This window comes from Myodes glareolus, chromosome 10, assembly GCF_982192425.1.
Source record: "Myodes glareolus chromosome 10, mMyoGla1.1, whole genome shotgun sequence".
Lineage (NCBI taxonomy): Eukaryota > Metazoa > Chordata > Mammalia > Rodentia > Cricetidae > Myodes > Myodes glareolus.
In genome coordinates, this window is record NC_142035.1 from 10,120,334 (window position 1) to 10,147,123 (window position 26,790).

The following is a 26,790-nucleotide window of genomic DNA, read 5'->3' on the forward strand; positions in this document are numbered from 1 at the left end:
TCATCAGGTTTGGTGGCAAGCAGTTTTGCCCGCTGAGTCATCTCGACAGCCCACAGTTACTTTTCTTTTTTTTTAACTGGCTGCAGAGAAAAGAGTGCACCCTGAAAACTAGAGGCACCCTGTCCTTAAATTGTATATCCGTATGCACAGGTGAGAGGACGCGCCACGTGCCCAGCTCCTTCTTCACCTTCTCCTGTGCATGAGAAAATCCCTGCTAGCTTTTGTGAGAAATAGCCCAGGACCGCGGTCCCAGGCTGGACCAATTAAGAGGGAATATAAAAGCTCTCCAGCCCGCGTGGCAGCGGCCACGGCCTCACGTGGGAGCTCGTTAGAAATACAGACGTTCGGGCCCCACCCCATACTCACCGAGTCAGAATCTGCATTTTAACGAGCTCCCCAGCGACTCAGGGAGCGCATTAAAGTGGGAAGAGGGCTGGCGCTTCTGCAATTTTAATGAGTCAACGAATCACCTGGGATCTCGTTAAAATGCAGACAGGGTTTCTCCGACCTGAGCGTGCGCGCGCATCACCTGGGGAGCTTGTTAAAATGCAGATTCTGGTGTGGCGGGGCCGAGGTGGAGCCGGAGCTCGTGCGTGGGAGCGGGGTTCCCGAGACCCCTGAGGTCCTGGCTGCCAGCCAAGCGACTGTCAGGACACTTGATAAATCGTCCTACCGGGCTGACGGGCGGCAGGGCCGGGACATGCGCGATCCGGTCTGTGGGGGGGGTGTGCCTCCGAAGTCTGGAAACGCGCGCTCTTCTGGAGGCCACTCTTGGGGACCCGCCGGGAGCCTCATCTTCGCGCCATGTCGCGGCGCAAGCAAGCCAAGCCCCAGCACCTGTGCTCGCTGGAGCCGCAGCCCGAGTGCAAGGAGCCCGGCAGAACTGTCCCGCGCGTAGCCGGGGAGCGGGGTGAGTAGTCAGCGGACGCTCGGGACAGTGGTTCCGACGTCCCCAGTTTCTCTGGTGTGCTCCCAGCCCCGGGAACTGTGTGGGTGTCGGGTCTGGACAGAGGAAAGGGGCGCGCGGAATAGTGCTCGAAGCTTCCAGCCGCAGTTCTGGACTTGGGGACTGCTTCTCTGATGTCCTCCAACAACCCCCCAGTCCCTGGACCTCCATACGGGTCTCATATCTAGGCAGGGTAAGGTTGGGGTGTGTGGAATGGTGCAAGAAGCTTCCAGCTCCAGCCCAAGTACCTGAGGACAGCTGCGCTAATGTCCCTGACCCTGTGCCCCGTTAGTGTCAGATGAGGAAATACGTAGAATGGTGCGCGAAGCTTTCAGCTCCAGTCCGGACCTGGAGACAGTTGCTCGGAAGTCCCTGTCGCCGGACCCCCGCAGATGTCAGATCTGGAATGGGGTGGGGAGGTGCGCGCGATGGTGTGCAAAGCTTCCAACTCCAGTCCAGAGACCCAGACAAACCTGGACGCGTCTGCGGGTCTTTGTGAATTATGCGCGCTTGTCGATTACACCCTTTGCGGGTCGGCTGCTATCTCCGGGAAAGCGCTGAGAGCTGCGGGTTCGCTTCCCACACTGGCCGCGGGGGTGGGGGTGGGGGTGTGCTTAGAGCCCCGAGGGACGAAGCTGAATCCAAGGACAAGATACTAGCTAGCTCTTCTCCACCCGAAGACAAAACAGAGAAGGCTTTAGCAGCAGGGTGGGACGGGTTTCAAGTGGCTATCCACCTCCCTGGCAGGGAATCTTCCAAGGACCTGAAGGATGTGTAAGGGAGTGTGAGTGACTGGGGGAGGGGGGACAACTGAGAGGCTGGAACCTGGTAAAGGACGCGATACCCCTGAGAAGTGCGTGGAGCCGTGAAGGGGGGGGGGCAGCATGGTTGAAACCAAGAGGCTCTCGCTTCCCCCACCCACCTCCGTCGCTGCACGGACCAGTAGGTAGCTGCGAAGTGACACCTCCCCTCTGAGTACCCTAGGTCTTCCCCCTCCCACACGCCCTACTCCTGAAGAACCAGGAAAAGGGGGAGCCTTTAAGCGTCTATAAATTCCTCAGTCACCCTCAGGCACAGGCCCCCAGGGAGGGTGGGGCGCGGCATTCCTTAGGCACCTCTCTTTGATTCTCTTGCTCCCTGGACTTTGCAGATTCCTCCTGTCCCTTCTTTCTGAAGCTAGGGGGTGGGGAGAGGAATTTTAGATGGACTTTATTCCCTTCTCCATCTACCTGCGGCTTCCCGGGGTGGGGGTACTCTGTCCTCTTCTGGTCTCAAACTTATTTCCGCATCCCCCATCAGCCTCTGGGAAGATTCGCCCCGTGAACTGGCCAGGGTTCCAGTGAGCATCTCTCTCCGAGGGGTCGGGGAGTAGTTTGATAAGGACTCTTCTAAATAGATATTCTAAAACCTAATAAGGGGTACCATAAGCCAGCCACCGTGAAGTCCAGTCAGTTGGCACAGTCTGAGTAAAGTTAGAGGGCCCTCCCTTCTGAATAACCCAGGGCAGAAGTGCAGAGTCCAATGTAGGAGGCGGAGTTACTATCTGTCGCTGCAAAGGCTCTGCTCCCTGACTGTGTGTGGGGAGGGGAAAACCCGAGATCACCCCCCTCTTCCCGACCTCCCAGTCAGGAGTCCTGGCTCCTAGCCCTTGCTTCAGAAAGTGCCCTCTGAAGACCGGTGGGTCTTTATTCGTGATTGGTAGGTCTGTGTCACCCAGCAGAGGACCTTTGTATTCCCTCAAAGCCCAACCACTATTAAGGGCCTTACAATCCTCAAGCATTTTTTCAGCAGAGGCAGGCAGAGGGCTGTAAGTTTGAGGTTAGCCTGGTCTATATAGGGGGTTCCAGGCCAGCCAGGGTTGCATAGTGAGACCCTGTCCAGACCGTGGCACAAGGCTTTAATCCCAGCACGCTGAAGACAGAGGCAGGTGGATCTCTTGAGTTCGAGGTCAACCTGGTCTACAAAGCAAGTTCCAGGAAGTTCCCGAACAGCCGGGGCTACACAGAGAAACCCTGTCTTGAAACAAATAGTAGGTAAGTAGGTAGGTAGGTAGGTAGGTAGGTAGGTAGGTAGGTAGGTAGGTAGGTAGATAGATAGATAGATAGATAGATAGATAGATAGATAGATAGATAGATAGCATTTTTTTAAAATGCCCTATTATATCAATGAAATAACAAAGGAGCAGCAGGGGACACCAGAGGCTTCTTTGTAGAACACCAACCTAGTCTGCCGCAGAGCTGACTCACAATCCTAGAGGCATGGCCTCTCAGTCCTCAGCCTTTCTGTCTCTTTTGTTTTTTTTAAGTTTATATTGGAAACGTGCCAGCTTGTGCACAGCATTCCTTAATATGCAACAATGAACTCAGCCTGCAGCTGACCTGTGAGGCAGAAGCCACTGTTCCTTTTTACAGATGTGGGAGTGCAGAAACAGAGAGGGTGAGCGACTGACTGGGGGCCACACAGCTACAGAGACAACCAGAATTTGTAACTCACTAACTGGCTACATATTTACGGTCCAACACCTCATTTAGATTTCAGTGTTTATTTCCGATGTGGCTACTGTGAAGATAGGAATTTCTCCTGAATTTCATGTTTGTTTGTTTTTTAATGTGTGAATTGTTAAGTCGCTAAGACTTACTGCTTACCTTCCCAGGGCCAGCAGCTAGGTAAGGGTTGGTTTAAATAATCTAAAAACTTCCAGCCCTTTGACCTTTAGCATTTCTGAGCCACTTTCTTCATTTCTCATCAAGCACAAATTGTCTGGTGTCAGCCCAGACCACTGCCACCCGCATCACCGACCAGTTGGGAACTTGTTAGAAATGGGAAAATATCAGCAGTTCTGCCATAGCCCTGCCAGAGAATTCTAGAAGTGGGCCCAGTCACACACTCACAGTTGAGAGTCACTGCCTGTCAGCTTGCTCGCTCTCTCTCTCTCTCTCCCTCTCCCTCTCTCCCTCTCTCTCTTCCTCTCCCTCCCTCCCTTCCCCCTCCCCTCAGTAATTTGCAGGAAGTCATTAAAATGGAACAGGTACTGTTTAATCTTTTATCCCCAGAGGATCCACCCAGATGCCTGTGACAGGGTCCCCAGCTGTGGACTTGCTTCTGACACAGACACCCTGGCAGTCCTCAGGAAGCAAAAGAAGTTTGGACCCTCCAAACATGGATTCTTGTGTGCATGTGTAGACCCAGAGACCAGCTTCGCTGTCCTTCCTTTAGGGACCTGTCTCCGCCTCCCAAAGCTGGGATTACAAGCACTTGCATGCCTGTGCACAAGACTTTCTTGATTATTATTTTTATTTATTTTTCTTTTTTGATTTTTCGAGATATGGTTTTTCAGTAGCTTTGGGGCCTATCCTGGAACTAGCTCTGTAGACCAGGCTGGCCTCGAATTCACAGAGATCTGCCTGTCTCTGCCTCCTGAGTACTGGGATTAAAGGTGTCCACCACCACCACCCAGCTATTTCTTTTTAAGATTATATTCATTTTATTTTATATGTGTGGGTGTTTTCTCTGCGTACATATCTGTGCATCACGTGCTTGCAGTGCCCAAACAGGACAAAGAGGGTATCAGGTTGGACCACCTGGAACTGAAGTTACAGATGTTATTAAGGTGCTAAGAGTCAAACTGGTGTTCTCTCGAAGAACAACCAGTGCTCTTAACCACCGAGCCATCTCTCCGTCCCCTCCAACTTTTTTTTTTTCTAAGTGGTTCCTGGGGATTGAACTCAGGTCCTCATCTTGCATAGCAAGCATTTTTATTGACTAAGCCATCTCTCAAAGCTCCACAGATTCTTTTTCTTTTTCAGATTTATTGATTTGATTTTATGTGTGTGAGTGTGTACCTGCAATGTCTGTGTGCCACATTCAGGGCTGGTGTCCTCAGAGGTCAGAAGAGGGCATCGAGTCTCTGGGACTGGAGTTACAGGCCATGTGGGTGCTGGGAATCAGACCCCGGTCCTCCTCAAGAGCAGCAAGTGCCCTTAACCACTGAGCAACTCTCCAGTCCCCGCGTCCTCTTTTGTGAGGGGGGATCTCACTGTTTCTCAGGCTGGCCCCCCACATCCAGCACCAATGTAAAAGCCAGTCTGTGGTGTGCATCTGTAATCCCAGAACTGGGGAGGGGAAGGCAGAGGGATGGATCCCTGGGGCTCACTGGCTGACCAGTCTATTTAAATTGGTGAGCTTGGATTTAGTTGGAGACCCTGTCTCAAAAACTAAGATCGAAAGTGACTGAACTTCTGCCTTCCATGTGTGTGCACACCTGCACACATACAAATTCATACACACATGTACATCCACACAAAGCCATGTTCCCCATTCTTCACTATATTAGAGAGCTGCACCCAGCACACACGCAAACCCACTGCCAACCCAGGCCAACTGGCAAACCAACAGGCCAACTGGCAAACCCAGGCCAACTAGGACACATATGTGTCCTCTCCCTTCAGCTGTGTTTGAACCAAGATATGGTACCATTCTGCTTGCAAGCATGTCAGCATTCATCCCTAAAGCGCTAGGATGCTTTAAATGCCTTCTTCATCTTCATTCACGCACCGGCCTCTGATCTAAAACCCGTCTGTCAACACAGGCTTTTTCACCATTTCAGGTGGCATGTGTGGCATGTTTGAATCAGGAGTCAGCTAAGGTCCCACCATGTGTCGGGTCCTCAGCTTGTGAGGTCTCTGGTTCCTCTCTCCATCTCCCTTCTTTCGAACAATTTGTTGGAGAGCTTTATCCTGGTGAGCACAACGCCTCCAGCGTGGCCTGTGACCCACAGTTGAACTGGAGCAAATCAGCTCAGCATTAAAGTGAGCCTAAGCATTGCAGAACTGCTGTGTGGGGTGCATCTCTGTGAGTTTGAGGCCAGCCTGGTCTACAGAGAGAGTTCCAGGACAGCTCCAAAGCTACAGAGAAACCCTGTCTGGGGGAGGGGAACTGCTGCATGGAGTCCTAGTCCAAGCTCTAGACTTTTGTTTTGTTTTGTTTTCCGAGACAGGGTTTCTCTGTAGCTTTGGAGCCTGTCCTGGAACTTGTTCTGTAGACCAGGCTGGCCTCGAACTCATGAGATCCGCCTGCCTCTGCCTCCCAAGTGCTGGAATTAAAGGCCTGGCCCAAGCTCTAGATTTTAAAGATTCATTTTATTTTTATAGATAATGTCCGTGTATGAGCTTGGTGTGCAGGTGTCTGTGGAGGCCAGAGAGTGTGTTGGATCCCTTCAAGTTGGATAGGCAGTTGTAAGTTGGGTGCTGGGACCCCAACTTCAGTCCTCTGCAAGATCAAGAAAAAAAAATGAAAACAGCCCAAAACTACCCTTTTCTCAGACTCACGATGTCAACTGTCCTGAGAAGCCAAGTGAAACTTCCTGTCTCCATTGCAGCCTCTGCGCTAGATGACAAAGTCCCGAAACCATCGGACCTCACTGCTGAAGACAGTGACACCCAGCAGGCCCCTGCTGTCGCTCTACCCTCGGAAGCAAAGGAACAAACAGCCACCCTCGGAGAGAGGACCTTTAACTGCTGCTACCCAGGTAAAGGGTCAAGCCTGGTGGTAGCAGCCCCTTCCCTGCCTAGCCCCAGTGCAGGGAGTCTCCGCAGGTCACTCACAGAGTTGGCACATGTCCTCCTCAAGGGTCCTGTAGGTCCTGCGGTTCCTGCCGCTGCAGGGTCAGAGCGACTCCAAAGACTGAGTTAGCAGCTGCTCCTTAAGTGAGGGTGGGGTCTCCATAAGCCCATTTTAAGTTGAAACATCATCAAGTCAAAAATTCAAGAAGGGGGCTGGAGTGATGGTTCAGTGGTTAAGAGCACCGACTACTCTTCAGAGGACCTCGGTTCAATTCCCAGCACCCACATGGCAGCTCACAACTGTCTGTAACTCCAGTTGCAGGGAACCTGGCACACTCACAAAGACAGACAGAATTGCATGAAAAAAAAAAAAACCACGAAAGAAAAACACCAACACACATAAGATAATAAATAATAGTATAATAAATATATAATAATATAATAAATAACATATTAATATAATATAATAATAAATAGTAAATCATTTAAAATGCAAAAGGAATGGGTGTGGGAATCTCAACACTCAGGAGGCAGAGGCAGGAGGATTACTGCAAGTTTTAGGACAACCTAGTGAGTGTAGTGAGTTCAGACCAGCCAGATACTGTAAAAAAGGAAGAAAGAAAGAAGGAAAAGGAAAGCAGGAAATGTATGAGGGCTGAGGGTGTGTCCCAGCAGCACAGCACTTACCTAGGATGCCCAAGGTTCTGGGTCTCAACCCCAGCACTGCCGCACCGCCAGACAGAAGGAAGATGAAAATGCCCTTTACCCCCTCAGCTCACCAAGCGTGCCAGCCCCTTTCTTTAAGTCTTATGCAAGATTCTGGCCTTAGAGCAGACACACGGCTCTGTGAGGAAGGGTTGGCAGGAGCTGTCATTTGCTGAAAGCAGGAAATGACGGCATGGGTGGGCACCAGTCAAAGCCAAGCCGTGGCAATTTTGGGCATTTTGAGAGCCAGCTTTGCTTCTCTTCCAGGTTGTCATTTCAAAACCGTTCACGGCATGAAAGATTTGGACCGCCATGTGAGAATCCACACAGGTGTGTATCCATTCACTCAGGAGTTGGGGAAAAATACAAGTAAGTGGATTAAGTGTCGGGAACCCAGGAGTGTGTCTATGGCTATGGCATCTAGCTTAGAGCTTGGAACAGGAAGGAAGGGTTGTTGGGATGGCCTTGACAAAGCTCGGGTACAGCAAAGCTGTTGCTTCAAAACCGGTCTGGTCAGCACATACAGAGGGTGGACACGGGCTGCTTAAACCAAGAAACATCTGGGTGTGACTTACTGGTATGCCCAACCTTTTTTTTAAATTTTTTTAAAGATTTATTTATTATATGTACAGTGTTCTGTCTGCATATATGCCTGCAGGCCAGAAGAGGGCATCAGATCTCATTACAGATGACTGTGAACCACCATGTGGTTACTGGGAATTGACCTCAGAACCTTTGGAAGAGCAGGCAATGCTCTTAACCTCTAAGCCGTCTCTCCAGCCCTTAATTTTTGTTTTATGTGCCTTGGTGTTTTGCCTGCATGTATGTCTGCATGAGGGTGTCAGGCCTTGGAGTTACAGACAGTTGTGAGCTGCCATGTGAATGCTGGAAATTGACCCCAGGTCCCCTGGAAGAGCATTCAGTGCTCTTAACCACTGAGCCATCTCTCCAGCCCCGTGTCCATCCTTTTGGTATAGAGATAGTGACAGAGTACTGTCTATAAAGTCCACACTCCAGAACCACACGTTCCAATTACAGGGGGTAAAATCTGAGTACTTTGTTGGTCCACATTCATAGCTGTACGCAGCTGCATGGGCTAGGTACACTTCTCTCTGCAACAGTCTGTGTGAGCTTCAACCCCAGGAGTCTCCGCCACTGCCAGACCCTTTGTCTAGCTACTATCCTCTGTGGCTGACGTGGCTCTCCAGTGATGGACCCGAGGCACACACTGGTGCCCCAAAGCCCAAAACAGCTATTGTCTGACTCTTTAAAGTATATACCTTCTGAGTGCCTGTCTGGGCCAGAGTGTGGGTTCATTTGCTGCTAATGAAACCAAGTTGAGCGGCTTAACTTGTTAGTGCCCCTGCAAATGTCACAGCTGAATCCACGTGAGATGAGCAGGCGCCAGGTCAAAAACTGGCAGAGCCCAACTGAGCGATTTATTTTTCTTATCATTTAAACTTTGGGGAAAAGTCTCCAGGCAACAGCTATTACAATAAAGCTTCAGGGATGGTTACTTGGAAACCCCCTTGCAAAGGACACCTCTACTGTGGAGCACCAGTGACCGTCACCATGAGAAGGGGCTCTGGTGACTTGATACACAGTCAGGGGTCAGCAGGGAGGAACAGTTTGTTTTGTTTTGTTTTGTTTTGTTTTGTTTTTTTAAGATTTATTTGTTAAGTATACAGTGTTCTGTCTGCATGTATACCTTCAGGCCAGAAGAGGGCACCAGATCTCATTACAGATGGTTGTGAGCCACCATGCAGTTGCTGGGAATTGAACTCAGGACCTCTGGAAGAGCAGTCAATGCTCTTAACTTCTGAGCCATCTCTCCAGCCCGGGAGGGGCAATTTGTCCTAAACATAAAGATGGAGTCTGTTGATGGAGGGTGCAAAGTTCATGAGGAGAGTTCTATTCTCTGAGAGACAAAGCTCAGGACTAGGGCCTGCGCAATGCTCAGCCTTTGGGGCATTTGGGTGAAGGCTGGCTCCATAGAATAGCAAAAGATCCCCAGGTTGTCAGACAACATCCACCCAGCCTTCCGACTGACCAGGAGGCCATCATTTTCTTCCCTTGAAGAAAAAATCCTGCGTGCACATTTAACCATTTTGCTTTTTGCTTTCTGTGAACCGTACCTCCTGTGTGAAATCCAACTGCTTCCTTTCTGAGCACAGTTTAAGAGCTCTGCCATCTCTGGGACCAAGGTCTCGATCTGTGACTCTCTACAGTGGGAAGCAAGATTGAGGCTGGGGATGCCTACAGCACCCCTCCCTCTGCCTGTGGCCCCGGAGCTGAGCCTCTGGTCTAGTGAAATGAGTGGAGATTTAATGGTGTTGCCCTAGCATCCAGGGGAGCAAGACATGGCTTTGGGGATGGTGACCACTGCCCAGCTCTACCTTGGAGCTGCAGCACTGAGGTCGCAGAGTCTCCTGGACCTCTGCTGGTTTCTGCTGCCGATGGACTGAAAGGAAGGCTCGCCTTCCTCCTCTGTAGTGAGGAAGATCCTGCCTCACCTCAGCGGGTGAGGCAGCCAGGCATCCCTGGAAGCATGTAGGGCTGGGCACCAAAAGACTCTGCCAACACAGAGACCAATTCAGGGCCGGTAAGTATCCCGAGGCTAGTTTAACACTCATCATGAGCTGGGGGTTGCACTGCTGCCATCTAGTGGGAAGAAGAAAACTACACCGAAAATCGACTGGCCTCCGGTGCTCACAGTACCGTGGGTGGCCCAGAGAAGTGGACTCTCTGGTGGTGTTTAACTGCTTGGTTTAAGCATGCTGGGGATAAGGAAACTGGAGAGGGTCTGATCCTTTTGGTAATGGAGACGGGGCTGCTTCCCTGAGTTCACCGCATCTGATTTGGCTCTTCTCATCTCTTAACTGACAGAAAGTGAGAGGGGAAAGGACATGGAGGTGGACTCCGTAACCCAGCACTCAGTGAGAGGGGACAGGGCATGGAAGTGGACTCCATAGCCCAGAATTCAGTGAGAGGGAACGGGGCGTGGAGGCGGACTCCCATAGCCCAGCACTCAGTGAGAGGGAACGGGGCATGGAGGTGGACTCCTGTAGCCTGGCACTCAGGAGACTAAAGTGAAGAATCAAGAGTTCAAGGCCTCAGCTACATTGAGGATTTGAGGGCAGTCTGGTCTGTGTGAGATCCTGCAGAATGAGGGGCTTAGCAAGTAAAGCAGTGGCCGCCATGCTGATGGCATGGTGGAAGGAGAGAAGAGACACCCACAAACTGTCCTCTAATTGACACACATATACTGTGGTTCATGTACACATACACGCATGGGGGGTAATAGAAAAGAATGAATGCCATTTTTAAAAATGAAAAACACTAGAGGTCCTGAAAGTCTCACAGAATCCCTCCCTCAGGGAATGACGCAGAACCACCGTCACTGTGACTAGGAGAACAGAGAGACCTGGCCAATGGTGGCCCAACACTAGATTGCCAAGCAGTTATGAAACACTCCCCCCCAACCCCGTTGAGGACCCTTTTATACCTGAAGGCTGAAGGCCTCTCTCTTGCTTACTTTTCTGTGGCTGTGCTGAACGCCACGACCAAGGCAACTTAGAGAAGAGTTTATTTGGGCTTGCGATTTCAGAGGGATAAGACTCTGTCATGGCGGGAGCATGGCAGCAAACAGCAGGCATGGTGGCCGGAACAGGAAGCTGAGACTCCTCAACCATAACCACATGCATGAGGCAAACTTCAGTCCACACCTAGGGCTTTGATCTCAAAGCCAGTCTCCAGGGATGCACTTCTCCAGCAAGGCTGCATCACCCTACCCTCCCCAAACAGCGCCACCGACTGACGGCTAAGTGTTCAAATGCCCAAGAGTACGGGCAACATTCATTTAGACCATCACAGCCTCCACCAAGCGATGTCCTTGGTGATTTCTACATTAGAAATTTAAGCTGAAACATTAACATAATAATCTTATAACAACAGCAGACTGGTTGTATTGATATGACATCTTAATGAGCAGACACTATCTTCCAAGGCAGAACCTGAGGGAAGCATGGCCCACACCTTCGCAAGCCCCTCTGTCTTGGAGGACCAGTCCGCAGGCTCCAACAGCTGTTTCTGTATTCAGTCCCTTGCAATGTGTCGTGTTGCTTGGTGTTTACGCACACATGTGATGACATTCTGGCTTCGTGTGTGCTTGGGAAAAGAGACTACCAGAACACGGGAGGTGGCTTTCCTTTCTTGGTCGTTTATCTTTGCATCTGGAACCCAATGTCTTGTGCACGCTAGGCGAGAACCCATCCCTGAGCTACACACCCAGCCCTGATAGTGGGAGTTGCTTTCATACTCTTTTTTTTAACTTTATTTCATGCACATTGGTTTAACGATGTCAGATTCTCTTGGAGTTACAGACAGCTGTGAGCTGCCATGTGGGTGCTGGGAATTGAACCAGGGTCCTCTGGAGGAGCAGTCAGTGCGCTTAACCACTGAGCCATCTCATCAGCCCCTAACTTTTCTTTAAAAAAAAATTTATTAAGTATACAGTATTCTGCCTGCAGGTATACCTTTAGGCCAGAAGAGGACACCAGATTCCATTATAGATGGCTGTGAGCCACCATGTGGTTGCTGGGAATTGAACTTGGGACCTCTGGAAGAACAGCCAATGCTCTTAACCACTAAGCAATCTCTCCAGTCCCCTTTTCTTCTTCTAATACATATTATTTTTTTAGAGTGGTTTTAGGTGTACACAGAAATTGGACCAAAAACACCTCCCATATATTCCCAATTCCCACTTCCCATAGCCTCTCCTGCTCTGGACATCCCAAACAGAAGGTACATACTGTCACGATCGAACCTACATGGGCACACAGTCATCACCGACGTCCTTAGTTAAGCTAAGGTTCCCCGTTGGTGGTGTACTTTCTTGGCTTTGAGACAGAGTTTCATGTATCCCAGGCTAGCTTCCAGCTCACTGTGCAGTGGAGGATGACCCCAAACATTTGATTCTTGTCTCCACCTCCCACACGATAGGATTATAGGAGCACACCAGTATACCTGACTTTTTAAAATAGCGTACTTTTTATTACTAAAATGGGCCATCAATATGGCTCAGTGGATAAAGACACTTGCTGAGCAAACCTGCCAACCTGTTCGATCCATGGAGCCCATAGTAGGAGGGGATTTATTTCTGCACTGGTACTCAGGAGAGCGCTTCTCTCTCTCTCTCTCTCTCTCTCTCTCTCTCTCTCTCTCTCTCTCTCTCTCTCTCTCTCTGCTCCAATCCAAAAGGGATATAAAAGCTAGGTATTGTGATGCATGGCTTTGATTCCAGCACTCAGGAGGCAGAGGTAGGCAGACCAGGCAGATCTCTGAGTACAAGGTTAGCCTGGTCTATGGAGAGAGTTCCAGGACAGCCAGGTATACACAGTAAGACCCTGTCCAAAAAATAAAAGAAGGAAGGAAGAGGGTATAAGGTGAGCATAATGACTCCCAGTACTCAGGAAAGTAGAAGTAGGAGGGTCAGGAACCATCTAGGCTACATGAAGCCCAGGGGTGGAGACAGGGCTGGTAACAGAGTCAACCTGGTCATTCTGTAAGTGCTTCATCATTTAGGGGCCAGAAGTCTGTCCACGCCTCCTATGCCTGCCACTTCTTACCTTGAATCCTTCTGTGGCGGAATTTAGCCTCTGAACTTTGCTTAACCTGCATCTTAGAATTCCTTGATATTTGACTCGCTTTCTTGTTCCCTACTCATTGACTTTTGGTTCCTCTTCTCTGTGTGGCCACCAAACAGAGGCGGCAGGCCCACCTGTCCACACTGTCATCTTGATCAAGTCTGTGCATCACCCTGTGACAGTTGGTGTAATTGTCAACGCGACAGAACCTAGAACTACCTAGGAGACAGGCCTCTGGGCGTGCCCTGAGGCATTTCCTTGATGGGGTTAACTGAGGTATAAAGACTGGGCGGCACCGTTCCCTGACTGGAATCTTGTTTAAATAGAGAAAGGGGGCTGAGCAGCTGCAGGCATTCGGTCCTTTATCCTGATTGTGGATGCAATGGGACCAACTGCTTCAAGCTACTTGCCCATCAGGGTGAACTGTATCCTTGAACTGTGAGCAGAAACAAACCTTTTCTCCCTTCAGTTGGCATCTGTCAGGGTAATCACTGGGTATCACAGTAATAGGAAGAGGAACTAAGACCTAGCCCTGACCAAGAGCCCCATAACTTTGACTCCTTATGTCTTTGAAGGCGACAAGCCGCACAAGTGTGAGTTCTGCGACAAGTGCTTCAGCCGGAAGGACAACCTGACTATGCACATGCGCTGCCACACGAGCGTGAAGCCACACAAGTGCCACCTGTGCGACTACGCGGCCGTGGACAGCAGCAGCCTCAAGAAGCACCTGCGCATTCACTCGGATGAGAGGCCTTACAAGTGCCAGCTCTGCCCTTACGCCAGTCGCAACTCCAGCCAGCTCACCGTGCACCTGCGCTCGCACACGGGTAAGCCCTTCCCCAAAAGCCCCCTGCTTTGCTTTCTCTATTTCTTCACCAGTGCTTCCTTAAGACACGAGCGACTGAGATGAGTTCCCGGTAGAAGCACAGGAATTTGAAATCAGACCCGATGCAGCTTGTTCAATCTTCTTTGCCAAAACACCAGTTTTCAGTAGAACAGTGTGATGGTTGTATTTTGTAACTACATAGAATACAGGTGGGGATGGCTACCCATCACAGCAACCACATGTCAAAGGATGCGTCTCAAATAAAAATGACTGGCCAACTAGGTGTTTTTAGTGTTTTGGTTTACTCTCTGCCTGACAGACTTCATTTAGGAATGTAGCAGAGCCAACTGAATGCATTTGGAAACCATACATGTCTTGTTCTGGAAGGTTCCCCCTCCCTTCTTGGTAGGTAGGACTCCACAAATCTAATGTTAGCTAGATAAAACCAACCCATTATAGTGTGCGCCCATACACACACAAGTAGGTGGAGGGCTGAGGCATTAACAGTGAGATACGAGCATTTCAATAAACTCATAGAAGATGGCAAGACCATAAAAATATGTTGGCATTTAAAATTGAGTTCAGCTGGGCAGTAGTGGTGAACACCTTTCATTCCAGCACTCAGGAGGCAGAGGCAGGTGGATCACTGTGAGTCTGAGGCCAACCTAGTCTACGCAGAGAAACCCCTGTCTCAAAGAAGCAATAACAAAAGAATGGCTGGAGAATGTAACCAAGTTAAAGCAATTGCTTAGAATGTGTGAAGCCCTAGGGTCCATCCTCAGCCCCACATAAACCAGGCATGGTGGTGCACAGCTGTTGTCCCAGCACATGAGAGATTAAAGCAACTCTGGGGGTCAGAGTTGAGTGAAGATCAAGACCAGGCTGGGATACATGAGATACTATGTCTTAATTAGGGTTTCAGTGGCTGTGAAGAGGCACCATGACCACAGCAACTCTTTAATTTAATTAGGTGGCTTATAGTTTCAAAGGCTCAGTCCATTAGCATCATGGTGTGAAGCAAGGCAAAACACAGGCAGACATGGTGCTGGAGAAGGAGCTGAGAGTTCTATATTTTGATTCACAGGTAATAGGAAGTGAACTGTGTGTCACTGGGTGTAGTTTGAGCATAGGAGAACCCAAAGCCCACCCCCTACAGTGGCACACTTCCTCCAACAAGGCCATAGCTACTCCAACAAAGCTACACCTTCTAATAGTGTCATTCCCTTTGAGGGCCATTTTCTTTCAAATCACCACACCATGTGTCACAGAGTAATTGACTTTGAAGATATAATTCTTTTTCTTTTATTTTAATAAAGCTTTATTTTTCCAAATATACAGCTGATTGAACCTGTTCGTGCATCTTCACCAGCAGCTGGGGCATCTCTTCCCTTTGTTCTTCTGGTGTGAAATACTTGGGCTCTCTGCTTTGAAACCAGCTTGATAAATGAACATATAATTCTATTGCCAGCACAACTATCCCACGTACAAGAGGAGCAGTAGTCTATTCAAAGACTCAAGAGTTTAATTGAGTAAAGAAATGAACTATGCTAGGCCCAGCAATGAATCCTGGAAGCCAGAGAGTACTTGGGGAATTAGAAAATTAGAAAAAGAGTTTTGCTAAAATGATTCTACTGCCAGCAGAAATGCAGTTAAGGTCCATGAATAGACAAAACAAAAAGGCATGAATTAAAAGTAACGCTACTAGGTGTGGGGTAAGGGCACTATTAAGACAAGGCCCTCTAAATCAACAAGGTCAGTGCACATATTAACTCACAGAGAGCTAGGCAGCTTGCAGAGGGCCTGCCTGGGGCTGCACCAGATGGGGTCCCAGAGCTGGAAGAGTCCCTAACCCAAAGCTATCTCCTATTGAGAACCACTTGCAAATGCAAATTTTCCTTTCTCCAAGTGAGTCTCACTGAGGAAACACTGTTCTGAAGGGTAGACTACATACTCAACAGTAGATGCCAACAGAGAACGAACTCCGTGGCATCTTTGGAGGTTCCTTGTCTTGTAATGTCATGTCAGAGTTCTTTTTTTTTAATTTTATCTTATCATTTTTTATTGTTGTGCTTATTTCATTTTGTTTATGTTCTCCCTGCAAACCCCCTCCCCCGCCACAGGGTTTCTCTGTATAGATTTGGTTGTCCTAGAACTCACTCTGTAGCCCAGGCTGGCCTTGAACTCACAGAGATCTGCCCACTTCTGCCTCCCGAGTGCTGGGATTGAAGACATGCACCACCACCACCTAGAGTTCTCTCTTTTTGTCCTGTAGATCCTTTACATACCAATTTTAGCTTCCAGTTGAGTGTCTCTGTGGGATTCCCTAATGTGCAAATCAGTGGGTCTCTTTTTTGTGCCTCCTCTTGGATACTTTTTCTTCTATTTGTCTTGTCCTATTCTAATGTGTTGGATTTTGTGTTATCTTGTGTTTTATTGTATTATTATTATTATTATTATTATTATTATTATTATTATTATTATTATTATCCCTTAGAGACCTGTTTGTTTTCTAGTGGGAAGTGGAGGGGGAGGGCTGGAGGATTAAACCTGGATGAAAGGAGTAGGGTGGGGAGGGAAGGGAGGGAGTAGAAGGAGGGGAACTATAATCAGGTTATATTTTGTGAGAAAAAGGTCTGTTTCTAATAAAAGGGGAGGGGAATGGAGTTGTTAGTTATTTAATAAAACTTCCCAGAAACTTAAAAAAAATAGGAAAAATGAGTTAAAGGATGAAATGCCAGAAATTAGAATTATTTCTGAATAGTCTAGGAAGAAAATTAATCAATAAAGAATCTTGCAAGCCAAACAGTGACACACTTTAATTCCAGCACTCAGGAGGTAGAGGCAGGCAGATCTCTGTGAGTTCAAGGCCAGTCTGGTCTACAGAGAAATTTCCAGGACAGCCAGCTCCACAGAGAAACCCTGTATCAAAAAGCAAAAAAAAAAAAATAAAAAAATAAAAAATATATAATAAAAAGGAAGGAAGAGTCTTGCAATTCTAAAAATTAATGAAAAGGCTGATCAGATGCTAATCAGTATAAAAGAAGTGGGAAATTCCCTCCCTCAGACATGGTAAAAAAAAAAAAAAAGTTTTAGGTAATACAGGTTGCTTAGAGACAGTGGAGAAATGGCCTCAGACTTGGGGAACAACTTTGAACATAGGATTCTATACCCAGCAAAACTATTCCATGTGCCAGCTTGGAATAGAAGTATGTTCAAGACCTGTCTCTCAGCCACCATGATAGAAGTTATCAGGAGATACACTCATGCAAAACGGGCGATAAAATCTGCCACAAAATATTTTATATATGACTGTCAGAAAGGTCAGGATGACAGACAGCATAGTAAGAGAGAGAGAAAAAGCTAAGTACACTGGGAAATATGAAACCCATCCAAAATCGCATGTGAAAGGAAACCTAAGAGACTAGATGACTTTTTCCTCAAGAAATACAGAGTCCGGTGAAGAAGCACGCTAAACCACGCCCTGGAGGTGAACATACAAGGGAAAGAGTCGTTTCAGTTGCCAGTGACGCCGTGCATAGTAGCCAGGCGAGGAGGTGGTTGTCGTCTTGGTGCAGCGTTTGGCTCTCACAGCAGCGCGTATCTGGTCCTAACAAATCATTGATACTTTAATTCTAAGGTGGAAAGATGAAAACTACCAAACTATGGCAAATCACAAACACAATGGAAAATGTGTATCTTTTAAAATATGTAGTGTGCATATGTATGTGTGAGTGGTATGTGTATGTGTGTAGGGGTGATATGTGTATGTATGTGTGTAGTATGTATATGTGGGGAGTGGTATGTGTATGTGTGTGAATGGTACATATATGTGTGTGGTTTTGTGTGCATGTTTACACATGGGGCAGAAAGAGACCAGAGGTGAACTCTGGGTGTCTTCCTCTATTGTTCCATACCACTATTGTTGTTATTATTATTATATTTTGAAACAATGTATTATTATTTTTGAAACAATGTTCCTTGCTGAAGTTAGCATTCACTGTCCCAGGCCTTGTCCCCACCTCTCAACACTGGGATCATGGATGCTCACTCTCACAACTAGCTTTAGCATGGTACTGGGGACCCGAACTCAGATCCTCTAAACATTTTACACTCTAAGCCATCTCCTTAGCTCTGGGCCTGGTTTGGTTTTTTTGTTTTGTTTTGTTAACATTATTTTAGCTTCCTGAGAATAAGATCTCACTTTGTAGCCCAAGCTGACCTCAAACTCACAGTGATCCTCCAGCTCCAACTTCCTGATGCTGGGATTACAGGCATGAGCCACCATGCCTGCTAAGAATGAAAATGTACCATGCATGATGGCGCATCCCAGCATTCAGAAGGCAGAAGCAGGTAGATCTCTGTGAGTTGTGAGTTCAAGGCCAGCCTAGTCTACAAAGTAGGTTCCAGAACAGCCATGGCTACACAGAGAAACCCTGTCTCGAAAAACAAAAATAATTAAATAAAGTAAATAAAACACCACCCTGACAATTTGGAATTGTTGCAAAGAGAAGAAATGTTCAAAAGAAACTCTCATTCCGGTGTGGGCCGCTGTTCTCCTTAGAAGGTAATGCTGAAAAAGCAGTTTGTTGCCACGGGCACACGGCTGTTGAGGAGTATGAGCGAGAGTGACTTAGGGACTCTTCCGTAGCTGACAACAATGAAAGTAGTCATCCCTACGATTACCAGAAACCTCTACAAGGCCTTCAGAGAAAATTCTCATTTGCACCGCCTTGGAGAGCTGTGGCCTTTCCACTGCTTGCCCCCAGTGTGTGGTGTCTGCCACCTTTGTGTGCTAGCTTTTGAGATAGTTCCATTCTGAACCAGGCAAAGTGCACAGCTTTAAGCCCAGTACTTAAGAAGCAGAAGCAGATGGATCTCCGTGAGTTCAAGGCCAGTCTGGTCTACAAAGCGAATTCCAGGACAGCCAGGACTTTTACACAGAGAAACCCTGTCTTGAAAAAAAGAAAGATATTTTTTATGTGTATGGATATTTTGCCTGCTTGTTTGTGTGTGTACCACATGTGTGCAGTACTTGTGGAGGCCAGAAGTGGGCGTCCAAGTCTCTGCTACTGGAGTTACGGGTGGTTGTGAGTTACCATGTGGATGCTGGGAACTGAGCACAGATCCTCTGCAAGACCAACCTGTGCTCTTAACCACTGAGCCGCCTTGCCTGCCCTGTGTCTGTAAATCTTATTTGAAGAACTCATATGCAACATATATTGCATTTCTAGAACCCAAGTGTAATTGAGTGTGGATTTGGTGGGGGCATGGTACGTGAGTTTGGGCCCCTGCCACTCGAACTTTCAGTGCACCGGTTGCCTCATCCTTCAAACAGGGCGACAGTACTGAGTTATTAAACATGGTAAGTTTTGTCATTGGGAAGTTGCAAGGCACGGTTCCAAAGACCCAGCCATTTCCTGGTCAGGTATATGATGCATGTCTAGGCGGGAATTCTGCTGCCTGTCCACGCTAATGTAATCACCCCTTCCGTTGCTAGGGGACACCCCCTTCCAGTGCTGGCTCTGTAGCGCCAAGTTCAAGATCAGCTCGGATCTGAAGCGGCACATGATAGTGCACTCGGGGGAGAAGCCTTTCAAATGCGAGTTCTGCGACGTCCGCTGCACCATGAAGGCGAACCTCAAGTCGCACGTCCGCATCAAGCACACCTTCAAGTGTCTGCACTGCGCGTTCCAGGGCCGGGACCGGGCCGACCTGCTGGAGCACAGCCGACTGCATCAGGCTGACCACCCCGAGAAATGCCCCCAGTGCAATTACTCCTGCTCCAGCCCGGCTGCCCTGCGCGTGCACAGCAGGGTCCACTGCAAGGACCGGCCCTTCAAATGTGACTTCTGCAGCTTTGACACAAAGCGGCCCAGCAGCCTGGCTAAGCACATGGACAAAGTGCACAGGGAAGGGGCCAAGACAGAGAACAGGGCCCCGCAGGGCAAGGATGGGCCGAGGGAGAGCGGCCCCCACCACGTGGCCCAGATTATCACCCAGAGGGCCTTTCAGTGTGACAAGTGTGGCGCCTCCTTTGTCAGGGACGACTCTCTGAGGTGCCATCGGAAGCAGCACAGTGACTGGGGTGAGAATAAGAACTCGAACTTGGTCACTTTCCCCTCAGAAAGCATTGCTTCAGGGCAGCTCAGCCCGCTGGTCTCTGTGGGGCAGCTGGAGAGCACCCTGGAGCCCAGTCATGACCTCTAGAGTGGCATGAAGTGGTCTTAGGAATCTGAACAAGGCCGGTGCCAGCCCCTCGCGGTGACACCATGAGGAGGACCCCTTGCCTTCTCCTCCAGAGTAGGCAGCCCCGACCTCCCCAGCTTCCAGTAGTGGAGCAGCTGACCCGGGAGGGCACAGAGATGATTGCCCACGGTCCAGCTGCCTCCCCTGTAAGCATTTGGATAATGCACTATGGCTTGTGTCATTCAAAGATGGGAGCCACTAAGCACTCCTCTGCCCCGTTGGGGAGAGTTGCTCTTTGTGGTTTGAAAACTGACTGATCTCTGGCGGAGCTATTAAGCTGGCAAACCCAGAACACCACATCTAAACTGAACTGTGGGGGAAAGGAGTCAGTGCTCCATCAGGGTATATGGTAAAACTCTTTCTTAACTTGGGTATGACTGTTAGTGTTGGCCTTATACATTTGTGTGGTGTCTTTTCTGGTTTTTTTGCAATAAAAAGTGAGCTCTATAGAGGGATGTGAGCAGCTTTACGATCATCCTTAGACAGGCTGTCCCCACCCCAGCCAGTAATTGATGGCAGAGACTCCTAGGATTTCTCAGTGAATTGGTTTCCCAGTGGAAGCAAGATGCAGTTTGAACTGATGGTGGCGCCAAAGATCAAGCTAGCCCTAACGGCCTCCCGTACAGAATTTGAACCGCAAATGAAAAAAGTCTGGGGCCCAGGCTGTCCTGGACAGGGTCCAGGTGAGTGGAGCAGACCAAGACTGGGGTCTCCCATGTAATACAGAGGACCCCAACTCAGTCCTCCGATCAGACCTGTCACTCAAAGCTCCAGCGTCGATTGTGTAGTGGCATTTCATTTGTATTTTAATAAATAAAGCTTGCCTAGAGATCAGAGTCAAACAGCCCCACTGGTCAGCCTTACAGACCAGGCAGTGGTAACACACACCTTTAATCCCAGCACTAGAGAGGATTATAAAATGGGAGGAGACAGCTCTTACATACAGTCTCATTCTGAGATTTCTGGAGGCAGGGTTACCATTTTCCGACCAAGCTGAGGTAAAAGCCAGTGGCTGTTTTGCTTTTCTGGCCTCAGGAAAGTTTTATTTTAGGCAGAGGCTCTATCACTGAGCCACACCCCAGCCCCTCACTGGAGGGTTCTAGGCAGGGGCTCTATCACTGAGCCACACCCCAGCCCCTCACTGGGGGGTTCTAGGCAGGGGCTCTAACACTGAGTCACACCCCAGCCCCTCACTGGAGGGTTCTAGGCAGGGGCTCTATCACTGAGTCACACCCCAGCCCCTCACTGGAGGGCTCTAGGCAGGGGCTCTATCACTGAGTCCTATAGGATTGACCTGTTAGTCATCTGGAATTCTGTGTTTTCTGCCCCAGCTGGTTTTCAAGCACTGCCCTTGTTTAATATGAAATCTTATGTGAGCTGGACATGGTGGTGGCGTGCTTCTATCATCCCAGCACTTGGGAGGTGGAGGCAGGAAGATCAAGAGTTCAAGACCAACCTGGACTACATGAATCCTTGTGAAAGAAAACAAAACTGACTCTTTAGCTACATGGTTAGACTTTTGGAATTGGGCTAAAGAGATTGAGTGTTGGGAAAAGGCACAGGCTGAGAAATTTCTGCAGACTGAATGAATAGCAATTAGGAAACACCAAGAGGAGGACTGACGGTGTGGCTCAGTGGTAGAGCCCCTAGTTAGCCTGAAATAGCCCTGTTCTAGGACTGTGACTGCGGCGCATCCTGCCGCAGTGGGTGACAGCACACTGCCTACTCTATGCCCAGAAGACCAAAAGGCTCCATGGGGAATCCTTCAGCGCCATCTTAGGTGTTGTCATCTCACTGGGCGACTGCTATGGAAACGTCCAGGCCCTGTGGGAGTTCTGTTGCTTCCTCTCACCCTCTGTTGTCCATCTCACCTGCCTTCACTTAGCAAATTTGGATTCATAGTACACACAGGGGAGCAGAAAGTCTGGGGTCAGGTATTGTCTATTTTAGGTGGCTACAAAGGCCCCCTTGCAACCACTCAGCTCTGTACTGTTTTTCAGAATTTAGATTTGATTTTATATATGTAATGTTTTGTCTGCATGTATGTCTGTGTACTACATGTGTGCCAGGTGCCTGTGGAGGTCAGAAGAAGGCATTCAGAAAGATCCCTTGGAACTGGAGTTAACAGATAATTGTGGGCTACCGAGTGGGTGCTGGGAACCAAACTTGGGTCCTCTGCAAGGGGACCAAGTGCTCTTAACTTCTGAGCCATCTCTGCGGCCACAGCTCTGCAGCTTTAACACAAAACAACCAAAGGTGACAAGACAGTGAGCAAGTCATGCAGTGAAATGCCATGGAAACAGGTCACCACCCGCCACCCAACCCCTCCGGAACAGCCGTTTGAGATAATCGACAGAAAAATGACTTGCAGAATGCAACAGAAGAGGCCAGACCCACCGGCATTCGTGAGTTGGGCTGACAGGAAATACAGTCGAGTTCGCTGGTGTCTTTTTAAATTTTAATAAAATTTTAAGAGGGCCTTCAGCTGAGTGTGGTGTTGCAGACTATAGTCCCATCATTCAGCGGGCTAAGGGATGGAGATAATGAGTCCAGGCCAGCCTGGGCTACATGCTTTGTCTTCCTCCAAAACAAACAAATAAAAAAAGATGGAGGTATAAAATAGTTTGGCTGAAGAGCACTTGCCCGGTGTGCTCAAAACCCTGGTCCAGTCTTGAACTCCACACACACCAGACAAAGGTGTGTACTGGAATCCAGCAGTGAGGAGGTGGAGACAGGAAGATTAGAAATTCAAGGTCCTCATTTCATAGCCAGACTGAGGCCAGCCTGGGGTACCGGAACATACTGATGCATACCTACAATCCTAGCACTGGACAGGAGGGTCATGAGTTAAAGGCCAGCCTGGGCTACAGAGTAAGGCTTTGTCTCAATGGGGGAAAAACACAACAGAAGGAATATAGAGTCTTGGAAGCGCTTCGGGAAGGGCTGTTTCATGGCAGCTAGGGTCCGGGCTGCATGCTGGAAGACTGGCTTCCTCTTCTCTTTATTCCTCTCAGTCTTCCAGGGAGAGCTAGGAGCCCATAGGGCGCAAACTCTTGCTCCTTCACTGGGGATCCAGGAAGGAAGTTGCCTCAACTCTTGGTAGCATCACCACCAAATGACACCTAAGCCCCAACTTTGGGTTACCCTGACTGCCCCTATGAATCCACTCCAGAGCTGGAACCAGAAGAAGATGGTAGAAGCATCAGGTCCAAGGTGAGGGGCAGCAACCCCGGCTTCAAGTCTGTTTGTGTTTCTGCTTTCTCTCCTCCTCCTTCCCTTCCTCCTTCGCCTCTTCTTTCTCAGACAGTCTTACATAGCATGTGTCTCAGGCCAGCCTCTAACTCCCTAGGTAGCCAAGGAAGACCTTGTGCCCACAATCCCCCTACCTCTACTGTGGGAATTGCTACCCTGAGTTATATTTCCCTGCCCCCATTTGAGGTGCTTATCTGCAGAGAATCATAACTTCCCTCTCTGCTTCTGGAGTTGGATGAGGAAGTTTGAGTGCATGTGATTATTCCTTGATCCCTGCTGGGGTCAGATGACAGTCCCTCCTTGGGTCAGGTGACAGTCCCTTCGCAGCCCCCTCCCCATTTGGTGCCATGGTATAAAAGCTAGCCCCAGCAGAACAATAAACAAGCTGCTGTTTCACCTCAACCTCGTGCTCTGTGGATTTCATTCAACCTGGACACCCTCCGCCGAGACTCGTGGTTCCAGACCGTGCTGGTGCGGTACTCTACCTCCTGAATGCTGGCATTATAGGCACACAGCACCAAGCCAATTTGCAGGGTTCAGTGTACGCTAGGCAAGCAGCCTACCAAGGAAGCCACATCCCAAGCCCTGAGAGCGTGTGTATCGTTAGCACGGTTGCCAGAAGAGGATATCAGATCCCCTGTTGCTGCAGTTGCAGGCCGTTCAGGGTGGATGCTGAGAATCAAACTCAGGTTTTCTGAAAGCAAATACTCCTTAACCACTCACTGGGCCATCTCTCCAGCTCCAAGCAAGATTTCCTAAGTGTGAGTGACTAACAGTCCCGTGAGTTACTACTACTTTGCTCCTGCCCCAGGATTTGCTTGGAAATTAGGATGAGATGGGTCCCGCAAATGTACACACAGTTCCTGTGTATAAAGTGTGTAGAGCTGGCTTATATAAGGTTGGCTCTCTCTCTCTCTCTCTCTCTCTCTCTCTCTCTCTCTCTCCCCTTCCTTTCCTCCCTCCCTTCCTCTCCCTCTCTCTTTTTCTCTGTCCCCCCTACCCAACCCCTGTGTGTGTATGTGCAGATGTATCCCTGTGACCAGAGGTCAACCATGGATGTTATTTTTCCTCAGATGCCGTCCAAGCTTTGAGACAAGGTTTCTCACTGATGTGAAGCCCAGTGCATAGGCTAAGCTGGCCGATCATCCAGCCCAGAGATCCTGTTTCTGACCCAGCTCCTCCCAACCCTCACCCCCAGTGCCACCACGCCTGGCTTCTTTTTTTTCTCCCTGATATTGTCTTAGCCCAGCCTTGAACTTTCTATGTAGCTCTGAGGCTAGTCTTGAACTCTTGTTCCTCCTGCAGAGTAAGAACTATGTGTCCTGTCCCCCCCCCCACACACACACACCATTTCATTTATATGTGAGAGAAGAGATTTCACGTCACATGCATACAGCACCATGCAGGCCAGAAGAGGGCATTAGATCTCCTGGGGGTGGGGCTTCAGGCATTTGTGAACCCCCGGACAAGGGTGCAGAGAACTGAATTTGGGTCCTTTGGGGGAGTGTGTGCAGGCAGGGATCCACTGAGCGGTCTCTCCAGCACTGCACACACTCCTGGCTTCTCTGATGTGGCTTCTAGGGACAGAGCTAGGATCCCCGCGGTTGTGTGGCTGTCACTTTCCCAACTGAGCCATCTTCCCAGCCCCCAGTTTTGGTTTTGAACAGGTTTGTGTTACAAGGTTTGTCTTATTCACTGAGATTTCAGCCCCACCTCTACCATGCGCCCGAGGCAGGGCTCAGCCAACCCCCAGCCCCTCCCTGATCCTATTCACCGAACTCGGATGCGTACTCTCTACCTTCTGTCCCTGCCCAGAGCTTCCCTGCTCGTCTCTATGGTCAGTAGCGGTCCTTAGAGTGACGGATCTGGGTAGGTGGTGACAGAGAAATCCCAAAGAAACTTCTTTTTAAAAATATCTTCTCGGCAGAGTGTATATGTCCAGCACATTCGGTGTGAGTGCTGGCCTACGTGAGCGGCAGTGTGACCCGTGGCCAAACGCGGTCACTCACCGCACTCTGCTGCACCTTCTGCCCCAGCCGCGTTCATCTCCTAGTTGAACAGCCGAGCCCTTTGACCAACAGCTGCTTTCCCTCAGGCCCTGGGAATCCCTGCTCCGCTTTCCTCGGAAGCCACCTGCTGTGATAAGTTGAGTGTCGGAAACCCTGCCTCTGGCTGGCTTTCCGCCCTTGGCTGGGGGCTCTCTATCTGCCTTTTTTCTGTATCCACGTCTTCAACACCAGCCCTGGGTGTAAACTCTAGAAAGGACGGTGTGTGATCCCCTTCCCTTGAAGACTAGAAAACTGCTTTCTGGTGTTTCCTTGTCTCCATCCAATCTCATGGTCGTTGTGCTGCAAAGGACGCTGGGAGGCAGCTCTGTGGCTTCTTAAAGTCTGGAAGAGGCTCTGGGCGACCACCGTCAGCTATACTCTGAGGGCAGGGTGGGCTTATTAACCTTGGAACTGGCCTTCTTTGTGTGTCTAGGCGTACACACGCCTGTACACCTGGAGGTCAGGAATCAACCCTCAGGTCTTATTCCTTAGCCATTGTCCATCTTTTTTATTTTATTTTTAAATGTTTTTGTTACACCCCCTTGATACCCCCACATCTATCTCTCTCGTCTGTCTCTGCCTCTCTGTCTATTTCTGTCTGTCTCTTTGTGTCTCTGTCTCTCTCTGGGTTCTTGTGGGGGTGGGGGAAGCATGTGTGGGCCACCTCATCAGTGTCGAGATCAAAAGACAACTTGCGAAAGCCACGCCTTTTCTTCCACAGTATGGTTCTGGGGGCTGAAATCAGGCCACCTGGCTTAGCTGCAAGCTCCTGTACCAGCTGAGCCGTCTCGCCAGCCCCCATCTGCACGTGTTTTCGCCTCTAGGAGGCAAACATGACTTGGGTTTTATTGGTGAGCACTTGTGACTTTTGTAGGTCGGCAGACAAATAAATGTAAGGAATCAAATTGTGTGTGCAAGGACTGGGCCTGCCGCAGCTGGAATTGTGGTCCTTGGAGGTTTAGTTTAGGCTGTTACCCCTGAGCTCCTAAATATAGTGCTTTCTCCTTCTTCTCCCTGGAGGCAGGTGGTAGCTGTCAGTTACAGCAGGGAAGCTTGTTTTAGCCTCTGGTGGGATGACTTAACAAAGCTCTTCTATGCTGAGTGGCCAGTAGTGTGGGACACTGAGCTGCCTTTTTCTTCTTCCTCCTCCTCCTCCTTCTTTTCTTCCCAGATACAGGGTTTCTCTGTGTAGCTTGGTTGTCCTGAGACTCACTTTATAGACCAGGCTGACCTCGAACTCAGATCCTTCCACCTCTGCCTTCAAAGCGCTGGGGTTGAAAGTGTGTGCTACCCACTCCACTGGCTAAAATGGGCTGCTTCTTAGTTCAGAGCCAGGTTGTCATGCCTTAAATCACAACACCCGGGAAACCAAAGCAGAAGGATTTCCACGAGTTCCAGGCCAGCCAAGACTATCTAGATATCTAGGCCCCCCCATCTAAAAGAGAGAGAGAGAGAGAGAGAGAGAGAGAGAGAGAGAGAGAGAGATTGGGGGAGGAGTGTACTTCCAAATCGATGAGCTTATTAAAATTTCTGACCTTGGGTCAGCAAGATGGCTCGCTGG

General features: G+C 49.2%; 1 protein-coding gene across 2 annotated transcripts in view; it reads left to right on the plus strand.

The window, feature by feature from the left end:
• Zfp64 (ZFP64 zinc finger protein) overlaps positions 1-20,376 on the plus strand; it is a 60,512-nt gene extending 40,136 nt beyond the window's left edge. Inside the window, exons 1-5 of one of the 2 annotated variants that reach the window (XM_048441169.3) lie at positions 501-910; positions 6,324-6,473; positions 7,480-7,542; positions 13,433-13,684; positions 19,181-20,376. In XM_048441169.3, the coding sequence (XP_048297126.3) occupies positions 805-910; positions 6,324-6,473; positions 7,480-7,542; positions 13,433-13,684; positions 19,181-19,890 (1,281 nt within the window). In that variant the 5' untranslated portion in view covers positions 501-804 and the 3' untranslated portion in view covers positions 19,891-20,376. Of the gene's footprint in view, positions 1-500; positions 911-6,323; positions 6,474-7,479; positions 7,543-13,432; positions 13,685-19,180 lie in introns of those variants that run through there. The other variant, XM_048441167.3, reaches the window with a different exon arrangement.
• The last annotated feature ends 6,414 nt before the right edge of the window (positions 20,377-26,790 follow it).